Below are 17,424 nucleotides of genomic sequence, written 5' to 3' on the forward strand. Positions count from 1 at the left end.
TTCAGCCAGAGGTGCAGCACAACTCACTCCAGGGAGCTCTGCAGCCATGTACTAGCTTAGAAAGGCTAAGCAAGGCCTGTCCCTGCAGGACTCAATCTCTCTCCCCCAAGGCCAAAGAGGCACATTTCCATGTGTCAGCCTCTCCCAGGGCTCTACTCCTCCCTGCACAACAGGGTATATGCAGAGGTCAGTGGATAACTGGGCTCTTTGTGGCCTGGGGCAGAATCACTCCATGCTGCATCCTCTTCCTGCAAGTGGTAAACACATTGGGTGGCACCCCCAGGCCAGGTACCGCCCATAGCTTCCTCTCAGCACCAGGAAACAAGGAATTCATGATGCAGCCCCAAGGCAGCCATGTTCAGCCCAAGCAACCAACAAACTTGATCCTAGACACTTCCCCATTTGCTCTTAAATAGCTACAAACCACCCAGGGGCTGCTGGGACAGACCAGGAAGACAGCCTTTAAGCTCCTGCATGTGTATTTCCACCAAGAAGAAGATATTACAGGGATGTTGCACTTACCCAACTTATCCTTCCAACCCCCATCCCAGGTGCCCCCCAGCAGGCCCCACTTGAGGCAGCCCAGGGCTGGCATTTCACACACCCACTCTGGTGAATCATTTAGACAGGTTTATTGAGGCCCTGGCCCACCTGCTGCAGGGGGTGAATAGCTGATGAACCTGTCAGAAAACAAAGCTGGTGCTGTTGCACCACAGTCTGCAACTGCAGCCAGAAGGTTTATCGGGAGGTGGCAGGAGCCTGGTCCCCACTGGGCACAGGGGAGAGGAGCCCCCCGTCTCCACCCAGGGGGACTCGGCTCACCATAGGGAGTGCCTGGCATGTCAAAGGCAGAAGCAACCCAAGAAGAGTCAGGCTGCTGAGGGTCCCTGGCACATGTCAGTTCCAGCTGGATCCATCCCAAGTGGGGAGCAGCCCCAGCCTGCTCAGGGTCTCAGTTTACTGGGGTCTTGGCAGCCTGGGCCCGGGCAGCCTCAACCTCCTGCTCCAGCTCGTCCAGGAATCGCTCCTGGGAGATCTTGTAGAAGGTGAAACCATCTGGGACAGGACCACTCAGGAAAACATGGGGGGAATCGAAGAGACCCCCAGTGGCCCTTCCTTGCTCCACAGGGCTGCTCCCCCCTGGAATCCCTCCAGCCCCCACTCTTCCCCCTGCCCCCCCTTCTCCCACCCCCTCTCCTCCACCAGGGGGTGCTGCTCCCACCCCTGCCCCCACTCCTCTGCTGGGGGGGTGCTGCTCCCACCCCCACTCCTCCACCAGGAGGGCTCTGCTCCCCCGCCTCGGGGGGGCACTGCTCCCACCCCTGCTCCTCCTCCGGGGGGGGCCCACTGCTCCCACCCCCACTCCTCCACCCGGAGGGCTCTGCTCCCACTCCTCGGGGGGGCACTGCTCCCATCCCTGCTCCTCCTCCGGGGGGGGGCACTGCTCCCACCCCTGCTCCTCCTCCGGGGGGGGGGCACTGCTCCCACCCCCGCTCCTCTGCCAAGGGGGCGTGCTGCTCCCACCCCTGCCCCCACTCCTCAGGGCGGCGCTGCTCCCGCCCCCACTCCTCGGGAGGACCCGCTGCTCCCACCCTTTCTCCGCCCCGGGGGGGGGGGGCGCTGCTCCTGCCCCTCAGGGGGGGCCCACTCCTCCTCCCCGGGGGGGGGCCTGCTCCCAGCCCCGCCCCCACCCCCAGGGGGGCTCCCGCCGCCCGGCCGGATACAGATGCCCAGCACCACCGCGCCGATGCCGAGCCCCGTCAGCAGGTTGCGGCCCCGGAGCCGCCGCTGCAGGCCCCGCTGGCGCAGCGCCTCCTCCGCGCGCTGCATGACGCGCCGCTGCTCCGCGCTCAGCTCCGGCTCCCGCGCCGGGTCAACCCGTTTCGCGAACGCGGCCTCCGACTCCCGGCCCGGCTCCCGCGGCGCCGCCATCTTCCCCGCGGAGCCGCACCCCCGCTCACGTGACTGAGTGGGCGGGGCGCGGAGGCTGTCGTCATATCCGCCTTGAGCAAACGCGCACCCCAGCAGCGTCGGCGTGACTCCGCCTACGTGACGCTTGTGCCGCCATGTTTGATGAGGGCAAAGTACACCTCCACGACAGCAGCGGAAGTACTGATTCTGACCAATCACCTCTAGGGGACCAGGTGCTCCCGCCCGATTGGTTACGCGGGCCACGTGACGCGTCCATTGAGCGTCTCTTGTGATTGGTGGTCAGGGACTTCAGGCGATCCGGAGAGCTTTTAGGCGGGAAGAAGCGACTAACTGAGGCGCCTCGAGCGAGTGGGAGAATGCCACGTGACCTGATGGCAACGGGCTATGGCGTCGTGTGATTGGCTGAGAGGCGGCATGTGAGACGAGACGAGGCGGAGTGGAGGGAGGGAAAAAATATCCCAGAGCCGCCGAGCTGCCGCAGCCTCCAGCTCCCACCATCGGCCTGGGACCCCCTGACACCTCCCGTCCCACCCCCCCCCCCCGCCCAGCCTCAGACCCTGCCCAGCCGGTTCCCCAGCTCGCCCCTTGAATCGGCTCTTGGGAAGCGCCCGGCTGCAGCGGCGCCCGCGGGTACCCCCGCCGGGGGGGGGGGGCGGGCGGGAAGCCGCCAGTTTCCTCATGGGGGGGGCAGGCAACCCTGCCTCCGCCGCGGGCCCCGTCCATCAGCGGTGCCCCACGCGGCGTCCCGGGAACCGGCGGTCGTGGGCGCCATAAAGCCCCGTGGGCCTGGGTCACGCTCACGCGTGGCGATGAGGGCAGGTGGTGGGGGCGTGGAACGTAGCGAACAGTTCTGCCGAGGGAGCAGCGGGGCCGACTGAAATCCCGGTCTCCCGCCTGTGAGTGTGGTGGCCCCTGCAGCACCGACCCACGTGTGTGTGTGGTACCAGTGACGGACTCCGCACACCCGCGGGGAGCACGTCCACGCTAAGGAGGCGTCATTTTACCGCTGCCTTGTCCCATGCGCTCCCTGGTGCCCTCGCTAATAATGACTGTGGTGGGTACAGCTGCGGTGCTATCAAAATAACACTTATTTTATTGTTTGAGAACTGGCCAGAAGTGCTGAGATGAGCTCGGAGGCACAGGCAGTGTCCAGGTGTCACACCCCGGAGCCAGTCTTTGGAGTTGTTGCTCCCGAGATCATTGAAGATACTTTAATTTGTTTAGCTACAGAAAATGAACAGTATCTGAATGAGCTGTCCGCTCAAGCAGGATGCTTCAAAGAGACCCAGATAGTGGGTGAGAGATGCAGATCTTTGTCAGCCTGTGTCTGTTTGTGTGTCTGTGTCCACATGCCATGAATGCCTGATGTGTGCACCTTGTGGCACCAAAGAGTCTAACAAAGCTTATGCCCAATGTAGATGAGCAGACTGACCCCTGGGGTGCCTCCTGCTAGTGACTTCTGGGAATTAGCTTGATTCAGCGCTGGAGCACCCTCTGCAGGCCGGTGATCCATCTGTCCTCTGCCCCCCGTGTCCCTCCCTGGGCCCAGTGCCCTTTTACATGGGGTGCTGCCCCCTGGCAGTAACCCCTTTCTCCCAGGGTCTCCCCTCTCCAGGGAACCCCACCCTCTATCCCCACCTTGCCTCAGTATATGGCTACTGCCAGCCATTGTCTAGCCCTATGCCCTGGGGCAGTATCAGCCTATTCATCACTGGCCAGGAGGGTTTGGACCTGCTGCCTTGGCCTACCCCTGGGCTGCCCTCTGCAACGCCCCGTACCTGTTGGCCCAATGCTAGGCCACAGCCTGGGGCTTTCTAGGCTAGAGCTCCCCAGCTCCTCTGCCTTCCCCCAGCCCTGCTTCACTCAGGTACCTTGTGTCTAGCTCCCTGCAGCCAGGCCCTTCTCCCTCTATAGCTAGAGAGAGACTTCTGAGTGCCTGGCTCCCAGCCTCTTTATACAGGCCAGCTGTGGTCTGATGGGGTGTGGCCCAGCTGCAGCCACTTCCCAATCAGCCCAGCTTAGCAGCTCCCAGCCACAACCTTCCCCCCTTCAGGACAGGAGCAGGGTAAGCACCCTGCCTCCTTCTCAATGCACTCCCTATCCGTGGCCCCACGAAGTTGCGGGACCTCCTGGTCAACCTCCTCCTCGCCCTGGCGAAAATGGCCATCTACGTGACCAGGGAGAGGCGGTTGGCCAGTGAAGACTCCTGCGACTGTGGGGCTTGTTTCCGATCCTTAGTCCGTTCACGTCTCCGGGCGGAGTTCCTCTGGGCAGCGTCCGCTGGCTCCCTTGACGCCTTCGAGGAGCTGTGGGCGCTGTCCGGGGTTCTCTGCTCGGTGTCCCCGTCAGGCTCCCTTCTTATGACCCTTTGACCGCACTCCTGTCCCTGTTCTTTTATTAGTTGTCCCCCGCAATTAGTGGGTTTCTGAGGCCCTGTGGAACCTCCCCTTAGGCTGGGGGGCGTTTCCCGGAAACCCAATAGATACACCCAAATAAATTTGTTAGTCCCTAAGGTGCCACAAGGACTCCTCATTGTTTATCCTCTGCATAAACTCCCATTCGTGGCCTCTCTATAAAGAGTGACTCAATTTGCATGTCTGATTCCTTATTGAGATAAGTTACTTTTATTTTTTGATAAAGTGTATCCATCTTATCCATCAGTTCCAGTTATGATCAATTGCACTTTTTTGCAGAATTTGTATTTCTTTTGTGTGAAAAATGGTTCCTGGACCAATCTGCACGATATCAAGCAGTTGAAATATTTGAAAGGTAACTTCCCAAGCAAAGACAACACTCAATTCTTATATCTGTAGTACAGTTATATTGTATGTACTCTGCACTGCTCAGGCTGAAGATATGGAATATCTTTATAGCTGCAGCTTTGTCTTTCCTGTCATTTAATTACAAGGATAATTGGTATGTATATTGAGAGTAAAGTATTTTGAATACATGTTGAAAGTACTTTTCTTTTTGTTAGCAAAAGGCAACTTTTCTGAGAGCTGATCTTTTACATTAGAATGGTCCTGCTGGGCAAGCCCAGTGGTCCATCTAACCCAGTACCCTGTCTCTGACAGTGGCCAGTGCCAGATGGTTCAGAGGGAATGAACAGAACAGGGCAATTTTGAGTGATCCATCCCGTCATCCAGTCCCAGCTTCTGGCAGTTGGAGGTTTAGGGACACCCTGACCATGGGGTTGTCCCCCTGACCATCTTGGCAAATGATGGACCTATCTACAAACTTACAGATCCTTTTTTGAACCCAGTTATAGTTTTGGCCTTCACAGCATTCCCTGGCAATATGTTCCACAGGTTGACTGTGCATTGTGTGAAGAAGTACTTCCTTTTGTGTTTTAAATTAATAGGCAGCAGGTTTAATCAGGTGACCCTGGTTCTTGTGTTATGTGAAGGGGTAAATAGCACTTCCCTATTCACTTTCTCCACAACATTCGTGATTTTTATAGACCTCTGTTGTATCTGTACTCTTCTCTTTTCTAAGCTGAACAGACCCAGTCTTTTTAATCTCTCCTTGTATGGAAGCTATTCTATACCACTAATTTTTGTTGCCCTTTTCTGTTCCTTTTCCAATTTTAATATAGCTTCTTTGAGATGAGGTGACTAGAACTGCATGCAGTATTCAAGGTGTGGGTATACCATGGATTTATATAGTGCCATTATATTTACTGTCTTATTATCTATCCTTTCCCTAATGATTCCTAACATAGTTAGCTTTTTTCTTCCTTGCAGGTTTATGATTAAGCATGTAGAAGAGAGCTATAACTCTATCAAAAAGTCAAGGACAAACAATGAACAAGGAGAGGGCAACATCTGGGGCACTTTGAAAGCACAGATGTGTGACACATTTGTGCTGCGGCTTGTGTCTTGCATTCAGCTTGCAAGCAAACTTTCTTTTCACTACAATGTGAGCAAACTAACCACTTTCTTACACCAGATTTTTAGTAGTACAGTATATTCTCTCTTACTTAAATTTTGGTCTTATCTAAACTCCACACCAAAGGAGTTAACTGTGTAATCCAGGATAATTTGGGCATGGGAGATCTAGACCCTCTTGCACTCGGTCACAGTAACTGTTATGCCTCTGGAAATTGTACACTGCACCTTCACAATGAAAGATGTTAACATAATTTGATTATTTAAAGTATCCATGACCTGTACCATTTGGTTGTTAAGCATACCACGATATCAAAACCCAGGATTGTTATGGAGGGAGTTGCCAGATGATGCCATTACATAGCTTTTCAAGTTAATTTTCTTAGTGTGTGATGCCCTATTCTGTCTGAAGAAATGCCGTGTTGTTGTTAGTATTGTGATGTATTTTATTTTTGAGGAAAATATTGCAAGCAAGAGTTTTCTTTCTGCCTTGATCTCGCTAATTGGAGTTGACCCTTGGGACAAATATACTTCCTAGGAAGTGGACAATGGTGTTAGGGCTGATATTGCAGGGGGAGGGTTTTGCCTGTCTGCTATGTGTGACCACTTCAGTTCTAGGACATGTGTATACTGTGTAAATAAAAAAAGTTATACTGATAAAATACCCAAACTCAGCATCCCTGATTTCTGCTCCAATGGGGCACAGCCCTGCAAAACCCCAATATGTGCTACTACCTGGCAAAGGGTAATAGTTTCAGCTTGCATTTTCCATTTTTAGCTTAGAAGGCAAGTTAAACAAAAGTTCTATTAGTTCTCAGCTCAAAAAGAAACTATTAACAGCATATCATCATGCAGGTGAACTTCTGGGATCTTGAGAGAACACCTCTTACGCACAGCAGCAGTTTTAAAAATAACCCATCACTGTTTTTTCCAGATAATTAACAATAACACAGTTCTGAAATTTCTGCAGTCCTTAGACTATTCATACACAAAACAGAACTTGGTGGAGTCAGAACTTGCCATTCTGAAGGCTCTATGCTTCCAGATCAATGTGCCAACTCCTTTTGCCTATGTTGAGTTGCTTCTGGAGGTGTTAGGTAAGAGTATTAATAAGAAGAAACTGTGTAGAAATTAAAAAAGACTAAATGCAGTTACCAGTAAACTCTGAAACAAACAATCTCAGATTAGTGGTTTGTTGTAGAGGTAAAATCAAGTATGAAGTGACAGAGAAACTCACCCATGCGGTTATTATTAATGGAAAGCCCAAAGCTTCAAAGTGTTCTCCCTGCCCTGGGGTGTTTCCTAGGGTGAGTCCTGGGCTTCATTTTACCTGTCAAATGATAGAAATCTGCACAAGAACCTTCTACCACTGACACAAGCAAGAAGCTTTACACATCACAGAGGGAGGAGCCCAGCAGTTAGCGTCCAAGAAAGAAATGCATCTGGGTAACTGGTCTTTTGGCTGTTTAGCAAGATGTTGTTATAAGACTAATATTTTTATTAAAAGCAGTTATATAAGGCCACAGTTTTTCCAAAGTGAATTGTGATTTTTTTGGGTGTCCTACTTGAGATCCTTTAAAGTGGCCTGATTGATAGAAATTGCTGAGCAAAGTCAGACCCTTTTATGGAGTCTCAAGTTTTGGGTACCTCACCTTAAAGTGGTCACTACTGAAAATCTTAGCCATAAACTCAATACACAAAACTGCCTTGGTCATAATGGCTAATATTTTTTATAATCTAGTTTTATGGATCAGAAAATATATAGCTGACCATGTATAATATCTACTTTAGGACATAATGGCTGCTTACTTCCTATGAAACAGTTGCATAAGATGTGCATGCACCTACTGGATTTAACTTATCTCATGCGGAACATCATCTATGATACTTTACTGAGGATTTCTATTGAGAATTCAACACCGAGTGAACTCCAGATGTAAGTACCACCTATGCCCCGGGACACATTTGAACTAGTACTGATTTTATGCTCAGAGGGGAGGGAAAAAGCTTGTGAGGGTCACACATTCTTGTGCCTTTACCATCCATCTGTTGCAGTTTCATAGTTGTCTGACAAATTATGATGCATCAGATACAGATTAGAGAAAGTGCTCAGCATACTGAGAAAATACAAGTCACAGTTATTTGCAATACAACTCAACAGACCATTCTTTGTGAACTAAGAATCTGGGACTGAGGTTTCTGGATTTAAGTTGCTAATTCTATGAAATGTCAAGAAGTATACAAAATGTCCATACATTGCTTCCTTTCCATAGTAAGTAGTATTTGGGAATAATCGATTCTAAGTATGACTAACTTAATTTGCCAAGTTTTGATCCCAGCTCTGACAGCGACTGTTTGTCATCCTGGGTACACTGCATCTTTCTCAATCTGCAGAACAGTGATATTTACCTGCCTGTTAGGCTGGCACTGATCAATAAGTGTTTTCAAAAGAGCTTTGAAGACAAAATACTACAGAAGTGCCAAGTATAATAAGAGTTATTAGCATACTCCTCAAACTAATACTGGTTTTCCTAACATTTTACAGTTCATGGTCTCCGTTTTTCCATATGCTTATAAAAGTTAAAATGCTTCAGCAACTTTGCTGTAGAATAGGCAGACAGGGAGGATCTCTCTTATCTTTAAGAAAATGTAGCCAAATAAATAAGTTAAGTAGTGGGAGATTGGACTTTAAGTTGAAGGTATTAGTATCAGCCTGAAGTGGGTTTTAAAAGTGTTAATTTGTACGTGTGTTTTGTACATTAAAATGCCACTAAAATTGTTTACCTCCAAATACACAGTATCAATACAACACTTAGCTGTTGAAATACAGAACAGCTTCATTTTAAAGCAGATATTACTACTGTTTTAATTATACAGAGCAAAATTTTTGTCAGTAAAGGAAGATTTCATGCTCTTGGCAGTTGGAGTCATCAGCACAAGCGCTTTCATACTAAACCCTGAATACTGGAATCAGGTACTGCTAGACAAGAAATACACAGTGCAGGTCTTAGGCTTACATGAACTAAATTTTTTTTGCATCTTTTACTGTTTATGGAGTACAGGGAGACAGGTGTGTTGCAGTGGGAGTATATTAAAGGTGGAGTCCTTTAATATATTAGTACTGCAGGGCAAGGGGAGGTTGGGAATTTAACATGAGTCTCATTACTTTGCAAACCTATTCTGAGAAGCCTGCAGCTTTCTTATACCTAGAATATGCTGTATCCAAAGGCTTCCACTGGCAGAAAGGGGGAGGGGGGGGAGGGAGTAACCCCACAAGGCACCAATCTCCCCCAAACAGCCAGCCTGTGTTTTATAGTATAAAAGAGAGGCCCTATTTAAAATTGTCCTCTCACAGCAGAAGCAGTTAGTTGCTTTATATATATATTCCTTCCCTGTAAGGGAGAAAGATTCCACTAACAGGATCCTCAACTGACTAATTGCAGAGGGCTAGTGTTTTGTTTTTTTAATGTATTTGTATTCCCATAGCAGCTAGATAGCACAGTATTGGAGCCATAGGGTGGACTATACTCATGTTTTTATTTTCCTTTACAAATACTCAAAGATTTAAGATCTAGAACTACCGCTCTGTTGCCCAAAATAAGGAAGATTTTTTTTTTAAGGTTGTGGAGCATTTAAACTGCATCACTGGTATTACCACACAAAGCATTTTAGAGTTTTCATATGCAATACTGAAGCACAGTGTTGGCACCACTAATCCAAGGAAGAACAAAGGAACTAGATCTTCAGAGAACTATGTTGTACCTCCTACAAAATAAACTTGGCTTTTCCACTGCAACCTCTCTCATGTATCAGTGTCCTCAAAGCCATGTTTCATCCACTAATCTTTTGTAACAGATGCACGTGGTTTTGACTTGTAACTCATGTAGGATGAACTTTTGTTTAGTTGTTATGTAGCAGCTATCAAATATGGCATTTAAAACTGTTAAAATTGGCCTCTGCAAACTATCCTCTATACTGCAGTAGTGACATTGGAGTAAAATGCTGCCGTGGTGAAGTGTTTTGCTTTCGGAAAAATGGTTATAGAAACGGCAGCAATAAGTCTACAAACTGTTCTACTGTGTACAAGTGCTACAAGCCAGGCCAGGCTTTCTTCACACAGTTGCTGTTGTGCAGAAGCAGTAACTGTCTTGAACAGTTTACAATATCAAGGTTGTTCCTTCCTATATTCCTTTCCTTCTGCCCCCCGGATCTAGTTTCCCCACAGCCTGAAAAGAAAGTCAGTTAGGTAGTCTGCCCGTGTTAACAGAGGAGGGAAATGCAAGTCAAATCAAGCACCAGTTGCTTTGAAAGCTGGATTTAAATCTTACTTGGATGGAAAGCTATTCAGGATCTACATACCAGTACACAGGATGCCATGCTGTAGTTAAGTGTATGTGGAATGGAAGCACTCAATTTGTCCAGAATACAAAGTATTTTATTACAGTGTTATTCAGTGCACCTTTGTGCAGTAACAGGCTGCAGGAAATATTTGTTACAAATTGTTAAATAGCTGGCAATGTTTTAAACAATATCAAACCCCTATAAAGTTCAGTGGCACCAAATTAAGTGCTCATCAGTTCTGATTTAAAGAGACGATATTAAGTTTCAAGCATTAGTCACCATTTAGGGTGATCAGGCAGAGCTTCCACAGACTTTGCCCCAACACAGTTCTCACTGTGTCACTAATATTTCATTTTTCTAACTGCATTCTCTGTTAAATTGTAATGAGATTACATCAGATACCTACTGGTGCTGTACAGAAGTTTCTGACTTGTCTATAAAACTCCCAGATACTTGCTATCTAGCTATTTCATAAAGAGCTGAATTATATTCTGTTCTGCTCAACAGTACAATTTTACATATTGCTTTTCTATGCACTACTTGTCAAATGAAATTTTAAAGTGTCTTGTGGATTTTTGGTATTGTAAACATGTTGTATTAAGTGACAATTTATGACATTCTTGAGGAAAAAAAAGCAGATACTCTCTAGCCCTCAGGACAAGTTTTTCACACACACATGCGCACACACACAGTCATTTGTTATAAAATTGGGATGAAACCCAGGCAAGACCCCATTTCAGGTTAGTTAACATGAATTTGAGTGCTTTTGTCCATTGCTCTTCAGAGTTAAACTGTGTTTTAATAGAGTAAGAGCCACCACTGCCACCTGTATCTTCGATCTTGCCTTTCTCCACATCCATTCTGTATCATATAAACAGAGGTTTATTAACACATTTACATTTCAACATAATCACCTCTGATAAACCACTAATGCTGTGTAATCTCTTCTGTGTTACTTCATTTAAGCTAGCTTCATTCGACTGATTTTGAAGCAGTTATTTCTGTAGTTGGGTTTGACATTTGAAGTATTCAAGTACTGTATTTTCAGACCCTTTAATCTCAGAGTTATGAATCTTACATGAGCACTGAACATTTTGTCTAAGACATGGTCTGATCCCCTATTTTAACAAAGGTAATAACCAGCTTTTAAAAAAAACCTACGCAGTGGCCTTTCATTGCTGAGTAACTAGCTTTAAATCACATTTAGGTCAAAAAAGAGAGAACCTAGGAAATGGTTCTGTACTGCTCTCCACTCAAGCACAGAACCATCAGATGATTTGGCTGAAAGTAAGACAAGCCTGGAATAGCAAAGAATGCTATGGCTCAGGATGCAGGAGCATTGGCAGAGCTGCATGGGTTAACATGCGCTATGTTACAGAAGCACTTCAGATAGAGACATTTACCTGTAAGGCAAACAAAAGCGAGTTTCGCCTTTCTCCACCTCCTCTTTGAATTGCTGCACGCAGTCCAGGAATGCCACCATTGCATGATCAAATTTATTGTCCCAAAAGAACCTTAAACCTCCAGAACAATACAAGGGCAACTCCTAAAAGAGAGAAGTTAGTTCTAGGCAGCCAAGAGAGACTCTAGTTTAGAAACTCTTACCACAGGCGCAGGACAGGGCCCTAGGGATTCCTCTGCCTTCAAGAGCCAAGCCACACTGCATTCCACTCATCCCAGTCACCAGTCACCACCTGGACAGGACTCTTGAGCCCACTGACACACCTCAACTGGCCAGAAGAATGACTTTTAAATAAAGCAGGGCACCTCCTCTGCTTCTTTGCAGCCCCACCCCCAGGGGAGCACGAAGCATAATGCATAGTCCTGCCTAGAGTGCAGGGGACTGGACTAGATGACCTCTCGAGGTCCCTTCCAGTTCTATGATTATCAGAGGTAAGGCAGTTACAGCAGCAATTGTATTAAGCCTGTAATAAGATCTAATGGTGAATGGCAGGATTTACATTTTTTGCTCACTCGTATTAGCAGAAATAGAGGGAATTTAGCATTCCAGGCAGATTATTTTTGGATTTTCTTACCTTCGATTTGTCTGTGAGGGACTCTAAATATGAATGGTTTCCATAGGGAACAAGACGGTATCTGAAAGAAAAGGCAGATAAGTCTGTGAGTGCCTTTTCCCATGGCACGATAGCTAGTACAAGGTGTATAAAGAACTGCTCTTACCTTTGAAATTTCAGGCCCATCTTGTTAGCAAGGGCATGAAGCAGTAGCACAGTCTGCCCCCAAGCTGCATTGATCTCATTCCATTCTACAGGGACACTGGGGAGGCGGCCAAGTCTGAAGTTATTAATTGTGCCAAATTGCCCACTGTGCCTGTGTTACGAGGAGAAGTTGTAAGTAAGCTCTTTGGGGCAGGGAGTGTCTCTACGGCACCTAGGACAAGAGGGCCCTAATCCCCATTGCTGCTGTAATGCAAGGCAATAACCCTGCAAGCCATCAAGTCTCTTTACGGAGCTCAAAGACAAGGGAGCAGCTTACATTCTCTTTGTAAAGTTCAGGATTCAACATGGCAAGTGCAAAAGCTCACGCAGAGCTGTTCAGTTGGGGCTCAGCACTGGGCTCCACGTGGTCCCAGGTTTGACAGCCTATAGATAGCACTTGCCAGCTGCTCTCACATTTGCAAATCTCACACAGCCTGGGTACAGCATGTTTCCTGCCCTTTCAGCTGCCCCCATGAGGAGATCTGATCGCCTGCTCTCAGCTAAGAAGTACATTTCAGCCCTGCTTAGCACCTAAGTTGCCAAAAATCAAGCTGCTATCTTGGCAATGATGCTGTAATGCAGAATCATGAAACCTGCAGCAGCTCTGCCCCTCTAGCCCAGAGCCTACATTACCAGATATGGAAAGTTGCATTGAACACATTGGTTTTCCTCAGTTTATCCAACTGGATCTGGGCATAGCGCATCTGGTTATCAACACTTTTCAGTTCATCATCCAGCTCCAGTTGCTGCCTCTTGAATTCACTGTACTCCTTCTGATACCTTCAAACAGCAACAATGAAAAAGCTACCAACAGAACAGGACAGCAAGAGACCAACTCCCACATGCACCACTACCCCAGACAGAAAGTCACTAACTAACTAAAGTGCCAGATCCCCAGTTTTGTAATAGAGGAAGCCACTTGTACCCAGACAGTATTTGTGGGTGATTAGAAGTACAGTACATGTTTACTCACAACCCAGTCTGATACACCCACTTGTCCATATTTGTCACTCCTGCCACGAAACAGACTTTGGCTAAGACTCACTGTGCTTCCTCCTGATCCAGTCTCTCTGCTTCTGCCCTCACTTTCTCAAAGTTTTCTGCTACCATCTTGCGGTTCTTCTCTACTTCTTCCAGCTCCTGGATCAATCGCTCCTCTTCCAAAGCAAGTTCTTTCAGCTCCATCTGCAGCTTCTCCTTATCGTCCTCATTCATTTGTTCCAAGATCTCCAGACATCGTCTACAGGAGACAGTAGGTGGTTACAAAAGGATACTTAAGGCAATTCTCAAAGGATGAGATTTGGAGAATTGCCAAATGCTCCGTTCAGGGACTTCTTTATATCTATATTCTTTCCCTGCTCTTCAGACTAAGGCTACTGGAAGCGATGATGGAGTGCGCCAACAGGTCAATAATAAATCACTCACTTGTAGTTCTGGCATTCATTCTCTGTGATATTGAGTTGTGTGTCTAACTGGTCTAGAAGGGTGTCTGTGCATTCCTCACACAGAGGATGGTCCACATCTGTCTGTCCTGACATAATGTCAAAGAGGTCACCAGTAACCTAGAAAAAGAGTTCACTCTTAGTATAGAAAATTTAAAATCAGCCCCAGGTTCTGATCAATATTAAATGAAAAACAAAATCTTCAATGGACAGACTTGTGCCCCCTAAGAGAACAGCAATGTGCCATTTTTCACAGCCCAAGCTTGATAAACTGAACAGAATTTAAGATTTTACCTTTATTCTACAAATATTTGGAGGCCAGAAATATGAGTTACAACTCCAACTCGCAAACTACCCCAAAGAACTTACACTTTGTCAGTCACTCTAGACTTGCCTTCAGTCTTCTGCTGAGATTTTCCATGGTTCCCCCATCAGAAGCCTCTCCAATCAGAGTAAAACTGTTGGCACTTTCTGTTGACATCATTCTTGAAGAGAAAGGGATTTTATAGTTGTGAACTGATGAAGAATGTCAGAACATCACTGAATTTCTCTCACTGGGATATTATGTCCCAAAGCTTCCTCACAGAGACCCCTCCACTGTGCCTTTAATTCTGATGTCTTGTGCAGTCCTTTCTCTTAGATTTTTGAACAAAGGTTTATCTATCTATCTATACACTGAACTTACATGAAGGTCAGTGGGAGATTTGCAGTCTTAGGTGGCAGTGCACATGTATTAGTTCTGTGCCAGCCCTTAGGTGGTAAATAATGTCCCAAGAACACCACAAATGCAGGAGTTAGAGCTGCTACATGAAAGGGTGGTGTGGGGGGTGGGAGTAGGAAGGTCCTGAATAGAATAGATTAAGAAAGCTTTTGGGACCCTACTGGATCCAGTGAATACCCCAAGTGCCCAAGGAAGCTGAGGATCTCAGCATAAGCCTAGGTGAGGTTCACTGCAGCAAGGGAGAATCTGTGCTTAATGCATGACTTCTGTGGTCAACCACCCACACCCAAAGCATGCAAGTTACACTTATCCTTCCCCATATGGGAGTTCTTTTGGCTTTCATATACTACAGTGGAGTGTGTGATAAATAAAGAATTAGTAAGATTTATTCTGAAATGAAGCCAGCAGCCACAATGCCTTCCATCATGGCAGCTCTTACAGAGATGAATACATGTAGAAGCATGAGACCCCCACAATGTTTCAGAAAATTTACTGCAAACACAAGTGATACCTGGCTGGAGGAATGAATCTCCTGGATACACCATCCTGACGGTTTTCTGTGAAGGCTTCCTGGAAATTAAGGCAATACACCATCAGCCAATCAAATGCCACTCATGACATAAAAGAGTAGAATCAGCTTCCTTTTGGATTCTCTCTCAAAAGAAGGATCATCCTCCTCACGGGACAAATTAATTTAAAGTTCAGGCTAACCTGTAGCCTCCAAGAGACAAACTAGCTTTATCAGAGGACCTTGGATAAAGGAATGACAAGATATTCAATCCAAACCTTTTACCTCTGTTAAGTTGGTCTCTTCTTCATGAATGTCTCCTGGTTTTGCTGGAGCTGTGGTAAGTAAGGGAGCTGAACAAAGAACAACAATTACTAGAGGACTGAAGAAATCGTGCACGATAAACAATGAAACTATTTCACAGAGCTGCAGGTTTCGGAATGAATTAGGCTGTATAGCCAAGGTCCCACTTGTGGTCATCCCAGCCGTTTTCTTCCACAAAGGGTTGAGTGTTAACCCCTGTCCTACTGACCTTCCAGACAGCCCCTCTCTGCCGCCCTAAACCCACCCCCAGGGCATTTCAGGTTGACAGGAATCGTCCTCACCGCCTGATCAGCAAAGTGTTGTGGAAACACCAAACCTCCTGTGCTCACCCCGGTATCATCCCCGCCCCCCGAGCCCTTCCCCTGGCACCCCGGCCATGCCCCGCTCCCCGCCACCAGCGCTCGGGCGGGGACCCCCCGTACCTGTCAGCTCCTGGATGGTGACCCGGTCGAGGATCTTGAAGGACGTGTCCAGCTTGAGCGGCTGGCTGCAGCGCTGGCACACGAAGCTCACCTGCATGGTGCAGGCCGATGACTTGGAGCCCTCCATGCCCGGGCGGGGCGCGCCCGCACTCCCGGCCGCTCCGACTCCTAGCGTGGAAACCGGCCCTGAGCGCGCTCGGGCCCCTGGCCGAGCCCGGACCCAAACATCGCCCGCGTCACTTCCGGGCCCGCACAGCGCGTCCCCGGCATGCAGGACGTGACGTAATGGCCCCTACTCCATCTACCGGCCTGCAGCGCCCCTAGCGGGAAGGGGGACTCATGGGGGCCGCGGGGTGACCAGCAGGGGAGGGGGCAGCGTGGGGGTGCAGTGGGGTAGGCCTGGGCTGTTGTCAGAGCACCACCGTGGGTTCGGGCCTGGCTTCGAGAGCCCCCGAAGGATCAGTGTGCAGCTCGGGGGAGGTGCGCTCAGCAGCACTTCACAGACCCTGCTCATTATTACAGCCATGGGCTCTGGCTCTCACCAACATCCGACCAAGTCAGGGTGGGTAAACACGCAGGCAGGGCCTCAGCACATGGCCTGCCCTGACCAAAGGTTTCATGCCCTTTGGAGGAGCCCGGTCCACAGTCAGGATCATTCCAACCATTCCACTAGTGAGTAAAACTCATCCTCCAGCATGGGGTCAAAGGCTCGGGGCACAGTCTTGTTCGTCTCTTGCATAGAAGGCGTTACCTGCCTGTGGAACAACAGGGCAATTCCGACAGAGAAGGGAATCTGCCTATTGCTGTAAGCGCCCTCTATGCCCATAGGTACCCCTTGATTCAGAGAGAAGGGATGGACAGCAGCTGAATCTGGCAGACTGTCTATCATACATACCCTGACTCTCGCACACACACTGGGAGAGCTCAGTGCCCATTTCCTAGATCTGATGATGGCTGTTAATAAAAACTCCTTGCAAGACTCACACCCAGACCCCATTCCCTCCCCTGCGTGTGCTCGCAGCTTTGCTGTTGTGGCTGCGGGCTCGTTAGCGTCAAGCTGCACCTGGGGTTTTCCTTGCAGGGAGGGTCACTCACTGCTCGACTCGTCCCATAAAGTGCCCATTACTGGGAGCGGCAACAAGCACCACGGTTAGTGCACTAAGCACAGGCCTGGGGCGCTGCGGGGGGCGGTGCGGGCAGTGTCAGGGCTAGCAGGTGGGGCGCTCAGCGCACCAATGCCACCATCACCAGGGCAACCATTGCCCCTCTCCCTGGCACATACGGTTGCCAACCCTCCAGGATTGGCCTGGAGTCTCCAGGAAATAAAAATTGATCTTTTATTAAAGATGATGTCATGCGATGGAATCTCCAGGAATACCTCCAACCACAACTGGTAACGCTACGGCCGCCCCGCCCCCCGACGGGTCCCACGTTCCTGGCTGACGCTGCCAGGTACCAGGCAGGTCCTGGCAGATAAAACACACACTTTATAGTACCAGCTCCGCTAACCAACCAGGACCTACGGCTTCCAGTCTCGCGAGCGGCGTCGGCGGCATGACGTCATGCGGGGGCCAGAAGTCGGGCAGCCATTTTTATTCGCTCCCTCGCTGCTGCTCTGGGGCCCGGCT

The 17,424-nt window shown here is 48.5% G+C and overlaps 3 protein-coding genes across 4 annotated transcripts; 1 reads left to right on the top strand and 2 right to left on the bottom strand.

The window, feature by feature from the left end:
- Positions 1–90: 90 nt before the first annotated feature.
- LOC120392073 (cytochrome c oxidase assembly factor 3 homolog, mitochondrial) lies at positions 91–2,076 on the bottom strand. Its single transcript, XM_039516451.1, has 2 exons — positions 1,725–2,076; positions 91–1,056 (listed from the first exon to the last, which is right to left on the bottom strand). The coding sequence occupies exons 1-2, from the start codon at positions 1,930–1,932 to the stop codon at positions 953–955; spliced, it is 312 nt and encodes a 103-aa protein (XP_039372385.1). The 5' UTR covers positions 1,933–2,076; the 3' UTR covers positions 91–952.
- A 26-nt stretch (positions 2,077–2,102) lies between these two features.
- CNTD1 (cyclin N-terminal domain containing 1) lies at positions 2,103–10,148 on the top strand. 2 transcript variants are annotated; one of them, XM_039516426.1, is made up of 8 exons: positions 2,103–2,348; positions 3,047–3,228; positions 4,626–4,701; positions 5,676–5,850; positions 6,754–6,916; positions 7,611–7,755; positions 8,697–8,793; positions 9,440–10,148. In XM_039516426.1, exons 1-8 carry the CDS (start codon positions 2,317–2,319, stop codon positions 9,593–9,595), a joined length of 1,026 nt encoding a protein of 341 aa, XP_039372360.1. In that variant the 5' UTR covers positions 2,103–2,316; the 3' UTR covers positions 9,596–10,148. The 2 variants fall into 2 exon arrangements, with proteins under 2 accessions (XP_039372360.1, XP_039372361.1); XM_039516427.1 differs by having other exon boundaries at positions 2,105–2,348; positions 3,037–3,228.
- Positions 10,149–10,839: 691 nt separating this feature from the next.
- BECN1 (beclin 1) lies at positions 10,840–16,046 on the bottom strand. The gene is made up of 11 exons (XM_039516405.1): positions 15,797–16,046; positions 15,336–15,403; positions 15,054–15,112; positions 14,216–14,306; positions 13,805–13,941; positions 13,425–13,619; positions 13,013–13,159; positions 12,342–12,491; positions 12,197–12,257; positions 11,564–11,706; positions 10,840–11,021 (listed from the first exon to the last, which is right to left on the bottom strand). The coding sequence occupies exons 1-11, from the start codon at positions 15,921–15,923 to the stop codon at positions 10,853–10,855; spliced, it is 1,347 nt and encodes a 448-aa protein (XP_039372339.1). The 5' UTR covers positions 15,924–16,046; the 3' UTR covers positions 10,840–10,852.
- Between the last annotated feature and the right edge of the window lie 1,378 nt (positions 16,047–17,424).

The sequence above is a fragment of the Mauremys reevesii genome, linkage group 27 (genome assembly GCF_016161935.1).
Source record: "Mauremys reevesii isolate NIE-2019 linkage group 27, ASM1616193v1, whole genome shotgun sequence".
Lineage (NCBI taxonomy): Eukaryota > Metazoa > Chordata > Testudines > Geoemydidae > Mauremys > Mauremys reevesii.

Excerpts from the sequence above, each read along its gene's own strand:
- LOC120392073 (XM_039516451.1), bottom strand. The coding sequence starts at position 1,932 with ATGGCGGCGCCGCGGGAGCCGGGCCGGGAGTCGGAGGCCGCGTTCGCG. Across the intron at positions 1,057-1,724 it reads CGCGGTGGTGCTGGGCATCT|ATGGTTTCACCTTCTACAAG; the intron begins GTATCCGGCCGG and ends GTCCTGTCCCAG.
- CNTD1 (XM_039516426.1), top strand. The coding sequence starts at position 2,317 with ATGGCGTCGTGTGATTGGCTGAGAGGCGGCAT. Across the intron at positions 2,349-3,046 it reads GATTGGCTGAGAGGCGGCAT|AAGTGCTGAGATGAGCTCGG; the intron begins GTGAGACGAGAC and ends AGAACTGGCCAG. Across the intron at positions 4,702-5,675 it reads GCAGTTGAAATATTTGAAAG|GTTTATGATTAAGCATGTAG; the intron begins GTAACTTCCCAA and ends TCTTCCTTGCAG.
- BECN1 (XM_039516405.1), bottom strand. The coding sequence starts at position 15,923 with ATGGAGGGCTCCAAGTCATCGGCCTGCACCATGCAGGTGAGCTTCGTG. Across the intron at positions 14,307-15,053 it reads AGATTCATTCCTCCAGCCAG|AATGATGTCAACAGAAAGTG; the intron begins GTATCACTTGTG and ends TTTCTCTTCAAG. Across the intron at positions 11,707-12,196 it reads CCCTCACAGACAAATCGAAG|GAGTTGCCCTTGTATTGTTC; the intron begins GTAAGAAAATCC and ends TCTCTCTTTTAG.